At 38.1% G+C, this 18,111-nt stretch overlaps 1 protein-coding gene across 1 annotated transcript in view; it reads left to right on the top strand.

Annotated features, from left to right (window-relative positions):
• LOC133623012 (palmitoyltransferase ZDHHC8B-like) overlaps positions 1-18,111 on the top strand; it is a 215,115-nt gene that overhangs the window by 161,981 nt on the left and 35,023 nt on the right. The window contains exon 3 of the mRNA XM_061985907.2: positions 11,070-11,191. Within this exon, the coding sequence (XP_061841891.2) occupies positions 11,070-11,191 (122 nt within the window). The remainder of the gene's footprint in view (positions 1-11,069; positions 11,192-18,111) is intronic.

An 18,111-nucleotide genomic window follows, 5' to 3' on the forward strand; every position in this document is an offset into this window, starting at 1 on the left:
CCTACTGCCCCCTACTGACCAATGTGAATACTGATAAATGTGTAATGACAGCTCCAAAAACGAATTCAAACCACAAAATAAAATAAAATAAATAAATCAACACAAAAATGTGACACATTATGGGTGGGTCACATATGCATGTACAGTAGATGGCAGTATTGTCCTGTTTAAAAGTGTCACAACATTGCTGTTTACGGCAGACGAACCTCTTTACGGTAGACGCTGTTGTTGTGTGTAGTCAACACGTCACTCAGGTCCGCATGGAGCCTCCAGCTCCGCCTGAATTTCGGGAGTTTTTCGGGAGAAAATTTGTCCCGGGAGGTTTTCGGGAGAGGCGCTGAATTTCGGGAGTCTCCCGGAAAATCCGTGAGGGTTGGCAAGTATGCCTATTGCTATTGTACTATTTTTTTCAGCTATAGTTACATGAATCATTAGTAATGCAGCAGCCTAGTTTTGAATGGCAGGGTCCCTGCAATCACATGTTGATAAAAATATAACATTTACATAATAAAAAATCAACTACAGGCTTCCCAAATGCTGTAATAAATTAAGCACGATGAGTTGACTTGAAACTGTTTAATGTTGCACTTTTTATATGTAGAAGAAAAGTTTTGAATTTCAGTGTTCATTTACAAACTACAACTCACAAACACTTTAGAGTTAGGCTCCGCCATCAGAATGTGTACTTAAACGTATAAAGATCACATGGATATTATTCAGTGAGTTGATTCACCAAAACTAACCTGTTATACAGGAGGAAAAAGCACACAGGACGTTTCAGTTGTTGTTTTGGAGCAACAACTTGAGGCAGTTTAATGTTGATTAACGTGGGCAGAATTATTATAGTGTTCCCAATGTTAAAAGGATAAAGCCATTGTTTACAAATTTGGTAAATAAATAACCAAAAAATTTATATTTTGTTGTTTTCTTACTGTACCGAAAATGAACCGAACCGTGACCTCTAAACCGAGGTGCGTACCGAACCGACATTTTTGTGTACCGTTACACCCCTAGTAATATGGTATTGTGAATAAACTTGAAACTCATATTTATGCATCGTAGCTCAAGTAACAAAGTGAGGTTGTGTGTATATTTTCTAATTAGTCGGCGTTCTATAACTTTCTGTAACATCTGGTATTTTATATATATATATATAAATATTTTATATTTCATTTCTTCTGGAGGCATTGGAGATAAACAAATGGTGATTGAGATCTAAATGTGAGTGTGGTTGATGTGTGTGACTCTGCCAGCCCGAGGAGGAAGCTGTGGATTATTCTTCTTTTTAATCTTCTTTTTCTCTACCGAACACACCCCCCCCCCCCCCCCCCCCCGCGCTTCTTCAAAAAAGCCAGAGACGAAATATGATTTTCATTTCTATGATATCCCCTTTAGTGTTGCTTTGCAGTGGCAGTTCAGGCCAGTTTAATGACGATCATAACCGCTCTGTTTCCTCTTCATCTCCTTTCTAGACACCATCGGGGGTTTCTAGGTGGCTCTTTTACGGTAGTTTACGTGCCAAAAGACGAAAAAACTCAAGCAATTTTTCACACGAGAAAAAAACGCAAATCCAAATAATTCATTCAGACGACCAAGAATATTAAAACAAAATACATTATATAGAGAATAACTCTATTTTGACATTTTAAAGTCATTTTAATAGTAGGCTAATATAGAAACTTACATCATGTGTTGCCTTCATTATAACACTTATATAAGGCTGTTAAAGTCATTTTGATAGTAGGATAATATAGCTAATATAGACACTTACATCATGTGTTTCTTTCATCATAACACTTATATAAGGCTGTTAAAGTCATTTTGATAGTAGGCTAATTTAGCTAATATAGACACTTACATCATGTGTTGTCTTCATTATAACACTTATATAAGGCTGTTAAAGTCATTTTGATAGTAGGCTTATATAGACACTTACATCATGTGTTGCCTTCATTATAACACTTATATAAGGCTGTTAAAGTCATTTTGATAGTAGGCTAATATAGGCACTTACATCATGTGTTGCCTTCATTATAACACTTATATAAGACTTTTAAAGTCATTTTGATAGTAGGCTAATGTAGCTAATATAGACACTTACATCATGTGTTGTCTTCATTATAACACTTATATACGACCTTTAAAGTCATTTTGATAGTAGGCTAATATAGACACTTACATCATGTGTTTCCTTCATTATAACACTTATATAAGGCTGTTAAAGTCATTTTGATAGTAGGCTAATATAGGCACTTACATCATGTGTTGTCTTCATTATAACACTTATATAAGGCTTTTAAAGTCATTTTGATAGTCGGCTAATATAGCTAATATAGACACTTACGTCATGTGTTGCCTTCATTATAACACTTATATAAGACTTTTTTTAAGTCATTTTGATAGTAGTCTAATATAGCTAATATAGACACTTACATCATGTGTCGCCTTTGTTATAAGGCTTTTAAAGTAATTTTGATAGTAGGCTAATATAGCTAATATAGACACTTACATCATGTGTTGCCTTCATTATAACACTTATATAAGGCTTTTAAAGTCATTTTGATAGTAGGCTAATATAGACGCTAACGTCATGTGTTGCCTTCATTATAACACTTATATAAGGCTTTTAAAGTCATTTTGATAGTAGGCTAATATAGCTAATATAGACACTTACGTCATGTGTTGCCTTCATTATAACACTTAGGCTTTTAATTTTTGTATTTTTGGTCCACATTTTGGGTTGCCGACCTCTGGGTTAGACAGTACTTTACAGCACAACACATCACTACGCAAGCCCACAGCAGTATTCTACAACTTACAACTTTCTTCGGCCCCATGGTGGTTCATTTTGCAGTTGTACTCAATGAAAAAAAAATTTAAAATCACACAATCTTTGTTTGGGCAAACTGACTAGTTTGTTCCAAGCTTGTTTGTTTGTCCGCATGCATACGGAAACAGGCCAAACTTTTGACGAAAACCTAATCAAATGAAAGCTGAGTTACCAGTTGAGAGAAAATCTTTATTTGGCTTTTTTTGTGCCTCATCTAACATATCGCTTTAATACAAAAACCAAAAAAGAAAGACTTAAACTGTTGATAAGCACTTTGTGGTAATTTATTGCTTCAACCCAATTAACCAATGACTTCCTTCCCACGCCGTCTGCTCTTATATCTTCACATTCTGACAGCTACACTTAATTTCCTGCCTCTTTCGCTTCCGGCTCGGCTGTATCGCCGCACGCACAAATGCATCTTTTTTGGCAGGCAAGAAAATAGTTTTCTAAAGCAAGTTTTTTATGCTTTTCTGACTTGTTGCTGCAGCAGCACAACACAGATGGACTCATGATCTTCATGATATATGTTGATGTTTTTATCTTGTCAACTCAGCTAAGATTTAGATGTCATATTCACGTATGATTGCTTGAAGGAGACTTTTTTTCATCTATTGCTTCTCAACAGCTGATCATACACAACCTTGGCTAGACATGTGCAATGCAATAATATTTAATATAAGCTAAAAGCAAATCTGTCTCTTGCAAATATCATTTTGTTCAGCTTTTGAGAGGTTTTTGTCAGGTTCAAACACTGATGACATCTATTAAACAAGACAAGAAGCAAGGAATCAAACAGAGACAGAATTAAATTTGCACTCAATTTTGAGGAGAGCCGCGGCCACTGTACTCCCTGTACAGTCTTGCACCACGCTCTGCCAAAAGATTGCACTCCTCCTCCTTTATTTGACTTTCTCCGACCGCATGACCACAGCTGCTTCCAAAGGGAAGTGGGTCGTAAACAGCGTTGCCTTTGGTTACCGAACAGTTCAAAAGAAGAGGTCGTAAAATAGTTCAAAAAGAGTTCCATAAAATAGTTCAAAAAGAGTTCGTAAAATACTTCAAAAAGAGTTTGTCTGGAAGTTGGGCAGATCCTGCCATCTGTCCGCTTTGAAGTCCCAGTGGAGTTTTACGAGCCTTCCTCCTGGTAGGCCCCAAAGACAGCTCCCGTCTCCCTGCCAGGAACTCAATGTAATACAAAGCTTTTGTGATAATTTAGAAACAATTATTCTAACAGAATCAAACAGAGACAGAATTCAATTTGGACTCAATATTGAGGAGAGTCGCCTGTACACTGTACCCTTGTAACAGTATCTCAGCACGCTCTGGCGAAAGATTGTACTCCTCCTTCTTTATTTGACTTTCTCCGACCACATGACCACAGCTGCTTCCAAAGGGAAGTGGGTCGTAAACAGCGTTGCCTTTGGTTACCGAACAGTTCAAAAGAAGAGGTCGTAAAATAGTTCAAAAAGAGTTCCGTAAAATACTTCAAAAAGAGTTCGTCTGGAAGTTGGGCAGATCCTGCCATCTGTCCGCTTTGAAGTCCCGGTGGAGTTTTACGAGCCTTCCTCCTGGTAGGCCCCAAAGACAGCTCCCGTCTCCCTGCCTGGAACTCAATGTAATACAAAGCTTTTGTGATCATTTAGAAACAATTATTCTAACAGAATCAAACAGAGACAGAATTCAATTTGGACTCAATATTGAGGAGAGTCGCCTGTACACTGTACCCTTGTAACAGTATCTCAGCACGCTCTGGCGAAAAATTGTACTCCTCCTTCTTTATTTGACTTTCTCCGACCACATGACCACAGCTGCTTCCAAAGGGAAGGGGGTCGTAAACAGCGTCGCCTTTGGTTACCGAACAGTTCAAAAGAAGAGGTCGTAAAATAGTTAAAAAAGAGTTCGTAAAATAGTTCAAAAAGAGTTCGTCTGGAAGTTGGGCAGATCCTGCCATCTGTCCGCTTTGAAGTCCCAGTGGAGTTTTACGAGCCTTCCTCCTGGTAGGCCCCAAAGACAGCTCCCGTCTCCCTGCCAGGAACTCAATGTAAAACAAAGTTATTGTGATAATTTAGAAACGTTTATTCTAACAGAATCAAACAGAGACAGAATTCAATTTGGACTCAATATTGAGGAGAGTCGCCTGTACACTGTACCCTTGTAACAGTATCTCAGCACGCTCTGGCGAAAAATTGTACTCCTCCTTCTTTATTTGACTTTCTCCGACCACATGACCACAGCTGCTTCCAAAGGGAAGTGGGTCGTAAACAGCGTCGCCTTTGGTTACCGAACAGTTCAAAAGAAGAGGTCGTAAAATAGTTCAAAAAGAGTTAGTTAACTGTAATACACAAGAATTAAATACTTGTTATTATTCTGTTATCTAATTAAACACATTTAAAGTCAGTATCTTATACGCACACACACACATATAAATATTTAAAAAAATATATAAATAAATAATACCTATTTTTCGGACTATAAGGCACACTTAAAATCATTTCATTTTCTCAAAACTCGACAGTGCGCCGTATAACCCGGTGCGCCTAATGTACGCAATAATTCTGGTTGTGCTTACCGACCTCGAAGCAGTTTTATTTGGTACATGGTGTATTGATAAGTGTGACCAGTAGATGGCAGTCACACGTAAGAGATATGTGTAGACTGCAATATGACTCAGGTAAACAACACCAACATTTTATGTGTTCCATTAAAAATATAGAACATTACACACGGCGCTTGAAAATCCATCAAAATGTTTTAGTACGACTTTGGTAAGCTATGAAGCCACACCGCTTGATGTGCTTCAACATAGGAGTATTATTATGGTGTGTGTGTATAAGGTAAGACATATTATCTGGCGTTTTGATTTGCAATATTATGCAAAAGCAACTTTTCTTACCTTTTGGTACCTGCTGATCCGTATTCGGGATCTGCATAAATCCTGAAAAATTGCGCTTGTCCACCGTAGTCCAGGGGTGCTCACACTTTTTCTGCAGGCGAGCTACTTTTCAATTAATCAAGTCGTGGGGATCTACCTCATTCATATATATAATTTATATTTACTTATTTATGAAATATATGTTTTTGTTAACAAGTTAAAGGTGTTTAAAGATAATGCAAGCATGTTTAACACATATAGTTAATATTGTTAACAAGTTAAAGGTGTTTAAAGATAATACAAGCATGTTTAACACATATAGTTAATATTGTTAACAAGTTAAAGGTGTTTAAAGATAATACAAGCATGTTTAATACATATAGTTAATATTGTTAAAAAAATTAAAGGTGTTTAATGATAATACAAGCATGTTTAATACATATAGTTAATATTGTTAACAAGTTAAAGGTGTTTAATGATAATACAAGCATGTTTAACACATAGTTAATATTGTTAAAAAATTAAAGGTGTTTAATGATAATACAAGAATGTTTAATACATATAGTTAATATTGTTAACAACTTAAAGGTGTTTAAAGATAATACAAGCATGTTTAACACAAATAGTTAATATTGGTAATAAGTTAAAGGTGTTTAAAGATAATACAAGCATGTTTAACACATATAGTTAATATTGTTAATAAGTTAAAGGTGTTTAAAGATAATGCAAGCATGTTTAACACATATAGTTAATATTGTTAAAAAATTAAAGGTATTTAATGATAATACAAGCATGTTTAATACATATAGTTAATATTGTTAACAACTTAAAGGTGTTTAAAGATAGCACATATAGTTAATATTGGTAATAGGTTAAAGGTGTTTAAAGATAATACAAGCATGTTTAACACATATAGTTAATATTGTTAATAAGTTAAAGGTGTTTAAAGATAATGCAAGCATGTTTAACACATATAGTTAATATTGTTAAAAAATTAAAGGTGTTTAATGATAATACAAGCATGTTTAATACATATAGTTAATATTGTTAACAACTTAAAGGTGTTTAAAGATAACACATATAGTTAATATTGGTAATAAGTTAAAGGTGTTTAAAGATAATACAAGCATGTTTAACACATATAGATTCCTTTCTTTCATGAAGACAAGAATATAAGTTGGTGTATTACCTGATTCTGATGACTTGCATTGATTGGAATGCTGATAATGTCCGCATTTTCGAATGGAGGAGAAAAAAAGTCCTCCTTTCTGTCCAATACCACATGAAAGTGGTTGGTTTTTGGCATCTTATTTGTCCAGCTTCCGTACTCCTTTGTATACACTTTACAAGAAATACATTGTCGGCAAACTCCGTAGCTTGCTAGCTTGTGTGCACGCCAGCTTTCTGAGACTCTTATTTTGTTAGCGCAACTGTGCAACTGTGCAGTCGGTCTTTGGAGTTTTGACGACAGGTACGGCGCCAGAGTCTGTTGAAATAAAGTGTTTCTCGCCTTCCAGTCGGTAATTTTAATGAGCTGGCAGTAGCCAGCGTCATCCCAGAAGACCCTCGGGTGCCGTGAAAGATTTATGATTGCTCATTTTTTTAATGCCTGGCTGGTGATCGACTGACACACCCTCCGAGATCGACCGGTAGCTCGCGATCGACGTAATGAGCACCCCTGCCGTAGTCGATAAGCTTCTTCTTTTTCTCTATCTTCTTGTTATGTGACATTCATCCTCCACTGTTGCCATTTCTAATATAAAGTAGTGTAAAGTTCTTACTTATATCTGTCAGTAAACTCGCCATGAAAGCACTAAAACATACCGGTGTAGTGAGTTGACATTATCCACCCAAGGAACTTTAGTTATTAGAGTTCCTGTTACGGTGGGGTTGCAGCTTACTGGGAGGTTTGTTCTTCCAGGATGCAAACGGACGACTCCGGACAGGACTTCAAGGTTCAAGGTTCAAGGTTCAACTTTATTGTCCCCGCGGGGAAATTTGTCTTAGGCACAGTGCATCATTGCTTTCTTAACATACCCAAAAACAACAGAACAAAAACACAAGCACAGACACAACCACAACCATACAACTAACATTTAAACATCAGAACATGGAGCTTGATAGACATAGGTGGCACTTTGATGTAGGCATAAAATCTACAGTATGGAGATAAAGATAAAGTACCAATGTGCATTGCACTAGAGCTCATGGATAAAGTGCTGTGTGCTAAAGTGCTTAGTTCTAAAGTGCTATGTGCTAAAAAAGTGCTAACCTATGTATTAATATTCTATTGCACATTGTTGGTCAGCTTAATGGAGGCTGGGACAAATGATAATTTAAGGCGGTTAAATTTGCATAGTGGGACCCGGAGTCTTCTCCCTGATGGCAGGGTTCCATATTCAGGAAAGAGTGGATGTTGTGAGTTGGAAATCATTTTCTTAGCTTTTTTCCTAACTGCCTGCTCATAGATGCTCTGTATAGGCTCATATTCTTTCCTCCCTACGATTTTCATTGCCGTTTTATGCATGCCGGCCAGTTTGCTTTTTAGCTTAACGGTTAGGTTTCAGGTAGGAACATGATTTAATCGTAATTTAACACTCAAAGAGGTACAAAACAGAAAACAAACCGACGGAACAAGGTGCCGATGGCACCTGAAGATAAGGCTACTACTTAGCACAGACTAGAGATCACTAGCAGGGGCTAGGAAACAAGCAAAAGTTAGGTAACAGTAGCGTGACGCAAACAAAGAAGCCAGACCAACTGACTGGCAAAGGCAGGCTTAAATAATGTCTCTGATTACAAACAGGGCGCCTTATAATCCGGTGCGCCCTATTGTCCGGAAAATACGGTATATATTATTTCTAATCCTGTCACCGTCTACCATTGATGCTTCTCACAGTTTTGGATCTGGAGAGAGCTTCGGCGAACTACGTGGTTTGAAATGAGTGATGTGCGTCTGAGGTGTGTGCAGGTGAATATTTCATGGACTGAGGGACGGCCTGCAGTCAGAAGAGAAGGTCATGTGGAAGGAAATGAGGACAATGAAGAATTAAATGGGTGATTTCAAGCTGGTAGAGATTTGGTTGCTCATGTGGAGTAAGTCAAACTCATGTGCGATAATATCGTTGGAAGGATTTCTTTCTTCTGGTTTGCTTAAGTGTTGTCAAGGAAGCATCGTCATCATTTAGTTTTCGATTGGCCAGGAGAGTCAAGCGCTATGAAGTCTGCCTAGCAACAAGTAGCATAATATTGTGAGAGTCCAGTCCATAGTGGATCTAACATAATAGTGTGAGTCCAGTCTATAGTGGATCTAACATAATAGTGAGAGTCCAGTCCATAGTGGATCTAACATAATAGTGTGAGAGTCCAGTCTATAGTGGATCTAATATAATAGTGAGAGTCCAGTCCATAGTGGATCTAACATAATAGTGAGAGTCCAGTCCATAGTGGATCTAACATAATAGTGTGAGAGTCCAGTCCATAGTGGATCTAACATAATAGTGAGAGTCCAGTCCATAGTGGATCTAACATAATAGTGTGAGAGTGCAGTCCATAGTGGATCTAACATAATAGTGAGAGTCCAGTCCATAGTGGATCTAACATAATAGTGTGAGAGTCCAGTCCATAGTGGATCTAACATAATAGTGAGAGTCCAATCCATAGTGGATCTAACATAATAGTGAGGGTCCAGTCCATAGTGGATCTAACATGATAGTGTGAGAGTCCAGTCCATAGTGGATCTAACATAACAGTGTGAGAGTGCAGTCCATAGTGGATCTAACATAATAGTGAGAGTCCAGTCCATAGTGGATCTAACATAATAGTGTGAGAGTCCAGTCCATAGTGGATCCAACATAATAGTGAGAGTCCAGTCCATAGTGGATCTAACATAATAGTGAGAGTCCAGTCCATAGTGGAGCTAACATAGTGTGAGAGTCCAGTCCATAGTGGATCTAACATGATAGTGAGAGTCCAGTCCATAGTGGATCTAACATAATAGTGTGAGAGTCCAGTCCATAGTGGATCTAACATAATAGTGAGAGTCCAGTCCATAGTGGATCTAACATAATAGTGTGAGAGTGCAGTCCATAGTGGAGCTAACATAGTGTGAGAGTCCAGTCCATAGTGGATCTAACATAATAGTGAGAGTCCAGTCCATAGTGGATCTAACATAATAGTGAGAGTCCAGTCCATAGTGGATCTAACATAATAGTGTGAGAGTCCAGTCCATAGTGGAGCTAACATAGTGTGAGAGTCCAGTCCATAGTGGATCTAACATGATAGTGTGAGAGTCCAGTCCATAGTGGAGCTAACATAGTGTGAGAGTCCAGTCCATAGTGGATCTAACATAATAGTGAGAGTCCAGTCCATAGTGGATCTAACATAATAGTGTGAGAGTCCAGTCCATAGTGGAGCTAACATAGTGTGAGAGTCCAGTCCATAGTGGATCTAACATGATAGTGTGAGAGTCCAGTCCATAGTGGAGCTAACATAGTGTGAGAGTCCAGTCCATAGTGGATCTAACACGATAGTGTGAGAGTCCAGTCCATAGTGGAGCTAACATAATAGTGTGAGAGTCCAGTCCATAGTGGATCTAACATAATAGTGAGAGTCCAGTCCATAGTGGATCTAACATAATAGTGAGAGTCCAGTCCATAGTGGATCTAACATGATAGTGTGAGAGTCCAGTCCATAGTGGATCTAACATAATAGTGAGAGTCCAGTCCATAGTGGATCTAACATAATAGTGTGAGAGTGCAGTCCATAGTGGATCTAACATAATAGTGTGAGAGTCCAGTCCATAGTGGATCTAACATAATAGTGAGAGTCCAGTCGATAGTGGATCTAACATAATAGTGAGAGTCCAGTCCATAGTGGATCTAACATAATAGTATGAGAGTCCGGTCCATAGTGGGGCCAGCAGGAGAGCATCCCGAGCGGAGACGGGTCAGCAGCGCAGAGATGTCCCCAACTGATGCACAGGCGAGCGGTCCACCCCGGGTCCCGACTCTGGACAACATGCACTTCATGTCCCCCCTCCACAAGGGAGATGGGGACAGAGGAGAAAATAAAATAAACGGCAGATCAACTGGTCTAAAAAGGGGGTCTATTTAAAGGCTAGAGTATACAAATGAGTTTTAAGATGGGACTTAAATGCTTCTTTATTTTCTGTAATAGAGGTGAATATTATTAACTTAGGGGCGTGTCTCCATGCTAGATGCTAGGAACTCAAATGAATGCAATATGAGCCAGAGGGGATTGGTACTCTTTCAACTGAAGGGCGCGTCCCTAATTGAAACATCACTCATAGAAGTGGAATGAATGCAAGAAGACTAAGTTGAATGTTTATGTTTGTTTCTGCAGGTGTCCCTGGTTGACCAAGGTGATCTCCCCCCTTGTGCCCCTCTACAATGGCCTGGTCTTCCTCTTTGTCTTGGCCAACTTCAGCATGGCCACCTTCATGGACCCCGGCGTTTACCCCCGAGGTTAGTGCTCGTCTCTCTGCATGTTTGTCCAGGAACACTTTCCCTTGTGGATCAATAAAGTTTGCCCAAGTCTAAGTCTTATGCCGCGAGATACAGTCGGGTGTGTCATTGGAGATTCTCTCATTTCACCTATTTGGGTTAAAAATATGTTTTGCAAACCAGTAATTATAGTCTGCAAATGATGTGTTGTTGTTGAGTGTCGGCAGAGTAACCGTGTAATACTCTTCCATATCAGTAGGTGGCAGCAGGTAGCTAATTGCTTTGTAGATGTTGGAAACAGAGGGAGGTAGTGTGCAGGTAAAAAGGTGTCTAATGCTTAAACCAAAAATAAACAAAAGGTGAGTGCCCCTAAGAAAAGGGAAGGCTATGCAGAACGAAACTAAAACTGAACTGGCTACAAAGTCAACAAAAACAGAATGCTGGACGACAGCAAAGACTTACTGCGGAGCAAAGACAGCGTCCACAATGTACATTCAAACATGACAATCCAACAATGTCCCCACAAAGAAGGATAAAAACAAGTGAAATATTCTTCATTGCTAAAACAAAGTAAATGTGGGAAATATCACTCAAATGAAGACATGAAACTGCTACAGGAAAATACCGAAAAAAAGGGAAAAAGCCACCAAAATAGGAGCGCAAGACAAGAACTAAAACACTAGACCAGGGGTCGGCAACCCACGGCTCTTTAGCGCCGCCCTAGTGGCTCTGGAGCTTTTTCAAAAATGTATGAAAAATGGAAAAAGATGAGGGGGAAATTTTTTTTTGTTTGTTTTAATATGGTTTCTGTAGGAGGACAACCATGACACAAACCTCCCTAATTGTTACAAAGCACACTGTTTATATTAAACATGCTTCACTGATTCGAGTATTTGGCGAGCGCCGTTTTGTCCTACTAATTTTGGCGGTCCTTGAACTCACCGTAGTTTGTTTATATGGAACATTTCTCCGACTTACTAGGACGTGTTTTATGCCACTTCTTTTTCTGTCTCATTTTGTCCACCAAACTTTTAACGTTGTGCGTGAATGCACAAAGGTGAGTTTTGTTGATGTTATTGACTTGTGTGGAGTGCTAATCGGACATATTTGGTCACTGCATGACTGCGAGCTAATCGATGCTAACATGCTATTTAGGCTAGCTATATGTACATATTGCATCATTATGCCTCATTTGTAGCTATATTTGAGCTCATTTAGTTTCCTTTAAGTCCTCTTAATTCAATTTATATCTCATGACACACTATCTGTATGTAATATGGCTTTTAATTTTTTGCGGCTCCAGACAGATTTGTTTTTGTATTTTTGGTCCAATATGGCTCTTTCAACATTTTGGGTTGCCGACCCCTGCACTAGACCTATAGTGATTCATGCTTGGTCATGCTTTAAAGTCATATCCAACAATTGCAACTACGACTTTTTACTGTCAACTGAGTTTTGTTTTTTAATGATTTCTGCTGGTGGTGTGCCTCCGGGTTTTTACACCGCAAAAAATGTGCCTTGGCTCAAAAAAGGTTGAAAAACACATATAGTGTATGACGATAGACACACAACATGGTCCACAAACTCTGTGCCTCTTGCGACAAAAGCACATCATTTTGCATAAGGATTAAACATCCATCCATCCATCCATTTTCTACCGCTTGTCCCTTGTAGACATTTAACCAGTGACGTGCGGTGAGGTTGATGGCTGGTGAGGCACTGACTTCATCACAGTCAGATTTACAAACATATGAACCCTAAAGAGTATCTTATTCACCATTTGATTGGCAGCAGTTAACGGGTTATGTTTAAAAGCTCATACCAGCATTCTTCCCTGCTTGGCACTCAGCATCAAGGCTTGGAATTGGGGGTTAAATCACCAAAAAATGATTCCCGGGCGCGGCGCCGCTGCTGCCCACTGCTCCCCTCACCTCCCAGGGGGTGAACAAGGGGACGGGTCAAATGCAGAGGACAAATTTCACCACACCTAGTGTGTGTGTGACAATCATTGCTACTTTAACTTAACTTTAACTTTATACAAACTGTAGCACACAAAAAAGCACATTTAATAAAAAAAACTTTATTATGTTCTTACCTTTACTTATAAATTAAGTCCATGCGCCGCAACTAAAGCCCTCACTTCAACTTTCCACGTGCAAGATTGAATCTATTTAAAAAAGTGTAACCGAGGGTTTATAAATGTCGCCTATACTGTATGAAACTACAAAATAACAAACACGGAGGCTCCAGTTTACACGAGGACCACTTTATTTACCTTCTTTCAAAAACCTCCGCAACGTGACATCACTTCCGCTCTTAGCGCCTTCAAAATAAGAGCTCAAGGCATATACTGTATAACAGCGCATAACAGGAACTTAGCATCACAAAGAGGAAAGCCCATGAAAATAGGTTACAAAAGTTATTTAATAAGAAGCCAAAAAGTGCAAAAAACAATAATGTTCGTGTTGGAGGAGTTGTGAATGACTGCTGGGCCACAACATTAGGCACACCTGCAGACTGCAGGTGTACCTAATGTTGTGGCCTTGTGCCTCTTGCGACAAAGGCACTTTATTTTGCATAAGGATTAAACATCCATCCATCCATCCATTTTCTACCGCTTGTCCCTTGTAGACATTTAATTGTAGTGATTTAGTAGCTAGCAACAAACTGGTTTTCATTGAGGGCCACATAGCAGTTATGGCTGCCATCAGAGGGCCACTTGTAACAGAAAATAATATATATGTTTGCCTATGCATTTAATTATATATATATATATATATATATATATATATATATATATATATATATATATATATATATATATATATGTCTATCTGTGTTGGCCCTGCGATGAAGTGGCGACTTGTCCAGGGTGTATACCGCCTTCCGCCCGATTGTAGCTGAGATAGGCTCCAGCGCCCCCCGCGACCCCAAAGGGAAAAAGCGGTAGAAAATGGATGGATGGATATATATATATATATACGTATATATGTATATATATATATATATATGTATATGTATATATATATATATATATATATATATATATATATATATATATATATATATATATATATATATATATATATATATATATATATATATATATATATATATATATATATATGTGTATATATATATATATATATATATATATATATATATACACACCGTATTTTTCGGAGTATAAGTCGCACCGGAGTATAAGTCGCACCTGCCGAAAATGCATAATAAAGAAGGAAAAAAACATATATAAATCGCACTATCAAACTATGAAAAAAACTGCGACTTATAGTCCGAAAAATACGGTATATATATATATATATATATATATATATATACACCGTATTTTTCGGAGTATAAGTCGCACTTATACTCCGGTGCGACTTATAGTCCGAAAAATACGGTATATATATATATATATATATATATATATATATATATATACACACACCGTATTTTTCGGAGTATAAGTCGCACCGGAGTATAAGTCGCACCTGCCGAAAATGCATAATAAAGAAGGAAAAAAACATATATAAATCGCACTATCAAACTATGAAAAAAACTGCGACTTATAGTCCGAAAAATACGGTATATATATATATATATATATATATATATATATATATATATACACACCGTATTTTTCGGAGTATAAGTCGCACCGGAGTATAAGTCGCACCTGCCGAAAATGCATAATAAAGAAGGAAAAAAACATATATAAGTCACACTATCAAACTATGAAAAAAACTGCGACTTATAGTCCGAAAAATACGGTATATATATATATATATATATATATATATATATATATATATATATATATATATATATATATATGATGTGTGTCATCAGAAGTTGTATTTTTTCCTTTTACAACATATTACAATAAATAGAAAAACAGTACCACTGTTTTTTTGTTATTCTGGCAACAGAGTTGCTATTTTTTTTACTGTAAAAAAAATAAAATAAAAAAAGTACTGTTTTTCTATTGACAGTAATAATACGTAAAAACAACAACCGCAGATTTTAAGGAAGAAAAAAAAAACTGGCAGCTAAGTCAAAAGAATTTGACCCTAAAAACCAGTGGTAGAGTTTTTGCAATTTACAGTAAAATGCTGGAAAAAAAACACTGTAAATATTACTGTAAATCTATTGATCTATTTAACCCAATCTATGAATAACTTGCTTTGAAATCTGAAGTCAAGCAGATATTTAAGTAGTTATTTTATTTTAGACAAAAATGTGGACACAGAACACTTTTCCACTTTGCATGAGTCCATCTTAGATGAGCTCGGGGCCCAGAGAAGCCGGCGGCGTTTCTGGGTGTTGTTGATAAATGGCTTTCGCTTTGCATAGTAGAGTTTTAACTTGCACTTACAGACCAACTGTAGTTACTGACAGTGGTTTTCTGAAGTGTTCCTGAGCCCATGTGGTGATATCCTTTACACACTGATGTCGCTTTTTGACGCAATACCGCCTTAGGGATCGAAGGTCCGTAATATCATCGCTTACGTGCAGCGATTTCTCCAGATTCTCTGACACTTTTGGAGATATTACGGACCGTAGATGGTGAAATCCCTAAATTCCTTGCAATAGCTGGTTGAGAAATGTTGTTCTTAAACTGTTGGACAATTTGCTCACGCATTTGTTGACAAAGTGGTGACCCTCGCCCCATCCTTGTTTGTGAATGACTGAGCATTTCATGGCAGCTGTTTTTTATACCCAATCATGGCACCCACCTGTTCCCAATTAGCCTGTTCACTTGTGGGATGTTCCAAAATAAGTATTTGATGAGCATTCCTCAACTTTCTCAGTCTTTTTTGCCACTTGTGCCAGCTTTTTTGAAACACATTGCAAATGAGCTAATATTTGCAAAAAATAACAATGTTTTCCAGTTGGAACATGAAATATCTTGTCTTTGCAGTCCATTCAATTGAATATAAGTTGAAAAGGATTTGCAAATCATTGTATTCTGTTTTTATTTACCATTTACACAACGTGACAACTTCACTGCTTTGGGGTTCTGTAATATTTGTTGCAATATTCGATACTTTTACAAGTTTAAAAGGTATGCAATTTCATGCGCTACCTGTGATGAGGTGGCGACTTGTCCAGGGTGTACGCCGCCTTCCTCCCCCAAAAAGGGACAAGCAGTAGAAAATGGATAGATGGATGGACATACAGGTAAAAGCCAGTAAATTAGAATATTTTGAAAAACTTGATTTATTTCAGTAATTGCATTCAAAAGGTGTAACTTGTACATTATATTTATTCATTGCACACAGACTGATGCATTCAAATGTTTATTTCATTTAATTTTGATGATTTGAAGTGGCAACAAATGAAAATCCAAAATTCCGTGTGTCACAAAATTAGAATATTGTGTAAGGGTTAAATTTTGAAGACACCTGGTGCCACAAACTAATCAGCTGATTAACTCAAAACACCTGCAAAGGGCTTTAAATGTCTCTCAGTCCAGTTCTGAAGCCTACACAAACATGGGGAAGACTTCAGATTTGACAGCTGTCCAAAAGGCAACCATCGACACATTGCACAAGGAGGGAAAGACACAAAAGGTTATTGCTGAAGAGGCTGGCTGTTCTCAGAGCTCTGTGTCCAAACACATTAATGGAGAGGCAAAGGGAAGGAAAAACTGTGGTCAGAAAAAGTGTACAAGCGATAGGGATCACCGCGCCCTGGTCAAGATTGTGAAAAAAAACCCATTCAAAAATGTGGGGGAGATTCAGAAGGAGTGGACAGCTGCTGGAGTCAGTGCTTCAAGATCCACCACCAAGAGACGCTTGAAAGACATGGGTTTCAACTGCCGCATACCTCGTGTCAAGCCACTGTTGACCAAGAAACAGCGCGAAAAGCGTCTCACCTGGGCTAAGGAAAAAAAGAGCTGGACTGCTGCTGAGTGGTCCAAAGTCATGTTTTCTGACGAAAGCAAATTTTGCATTTCCTTTGGAAATCGAGGTCCCAGAGTCTGGAGGAAGACAGGAGAGGCACAGGATCCACGTTGCCTGAAGTCTAGTGTAAAGTTTCCACCATCAGTGATGGTTTGGGGTGCCATGTCATCTGCTGGTGTCGGTCCACTCTGTTTCCTGAGATCCAGGGTCAACGCAGCCGTCTACCAGCAAGTTTTAGAGCACTTCATGCTTCCTGCTGCTGACCTGCTCTATGGAGATGGAGATTTCAAGTTCCAACAGGACTTGGCGCCTGCACACAGCGCAAAATCTACCCGTGCCTGGTTTACGGACCATGGTATTTCTGTTCTAAATTGGCCCGCCAACTCCCCTGACCTTAGCCCCATAGAAAATCTGTGGGGTATTGTGAAAAGGAAGATGCAGAATGCCAGACCCAAAAACGCAGAAGAGTTGAAGGCCACTATCAGAGCAACCTGGGCTCTCATAACACCTGAGCAGTGCCAGAAACTCATCGACTCCACGCCACGCCGCATTAACGCAGTAATTGAGGCAAAAGGAGCTCCAACCAAGTATTGAGTATTGTACATGCTCATATTTTTCATTTTCATTCATTTTCAGTTGGCCAACATTTCTAAAAATCCCTTTTTTGTATTAGCCTTAAGTAATATTCTAATTTTGTGACACACGGAATTTTGGATTTTCATTTGTTGCCACTTCAAATCATCAAAATTAAATGAAATAAACATTTGAATGCATCAGTCTGTGTGCAATGAATAAATATAATGTACAAGTTACACCTTTTGAATGCAATTACTGAAATAAATCAAGTTTTTCAAAATATTCTAATTTACTGGCTTTTACCTGTATATTGTTTTCTGTCAAAATGGAAAAAAAACCACATGTATTATATTAAAGGTATTTTATCAACACATTATTATTCACAGATATTCGTGGGCCATATAAAATGAAGTGGCGTGGGCCTTTTCACACCTTGTGCCCTAACGTTTCACC

This window comes from Nerophis lumbriciformis, linkage group LG12 (genome assembly GCF_033978685.3).
Source record: "Nerophis lumbriciformis linkage group LG12, RoL_Nlum_v2.1, whole genome shotgun sequence".
Taxonomy (NCBI): Eukaryota; Metazoa; Chordata; class Actinopteri; order Syngnathiformes; family Syngnathidae; genus Nerophis; species Nerophis lumbriciformis.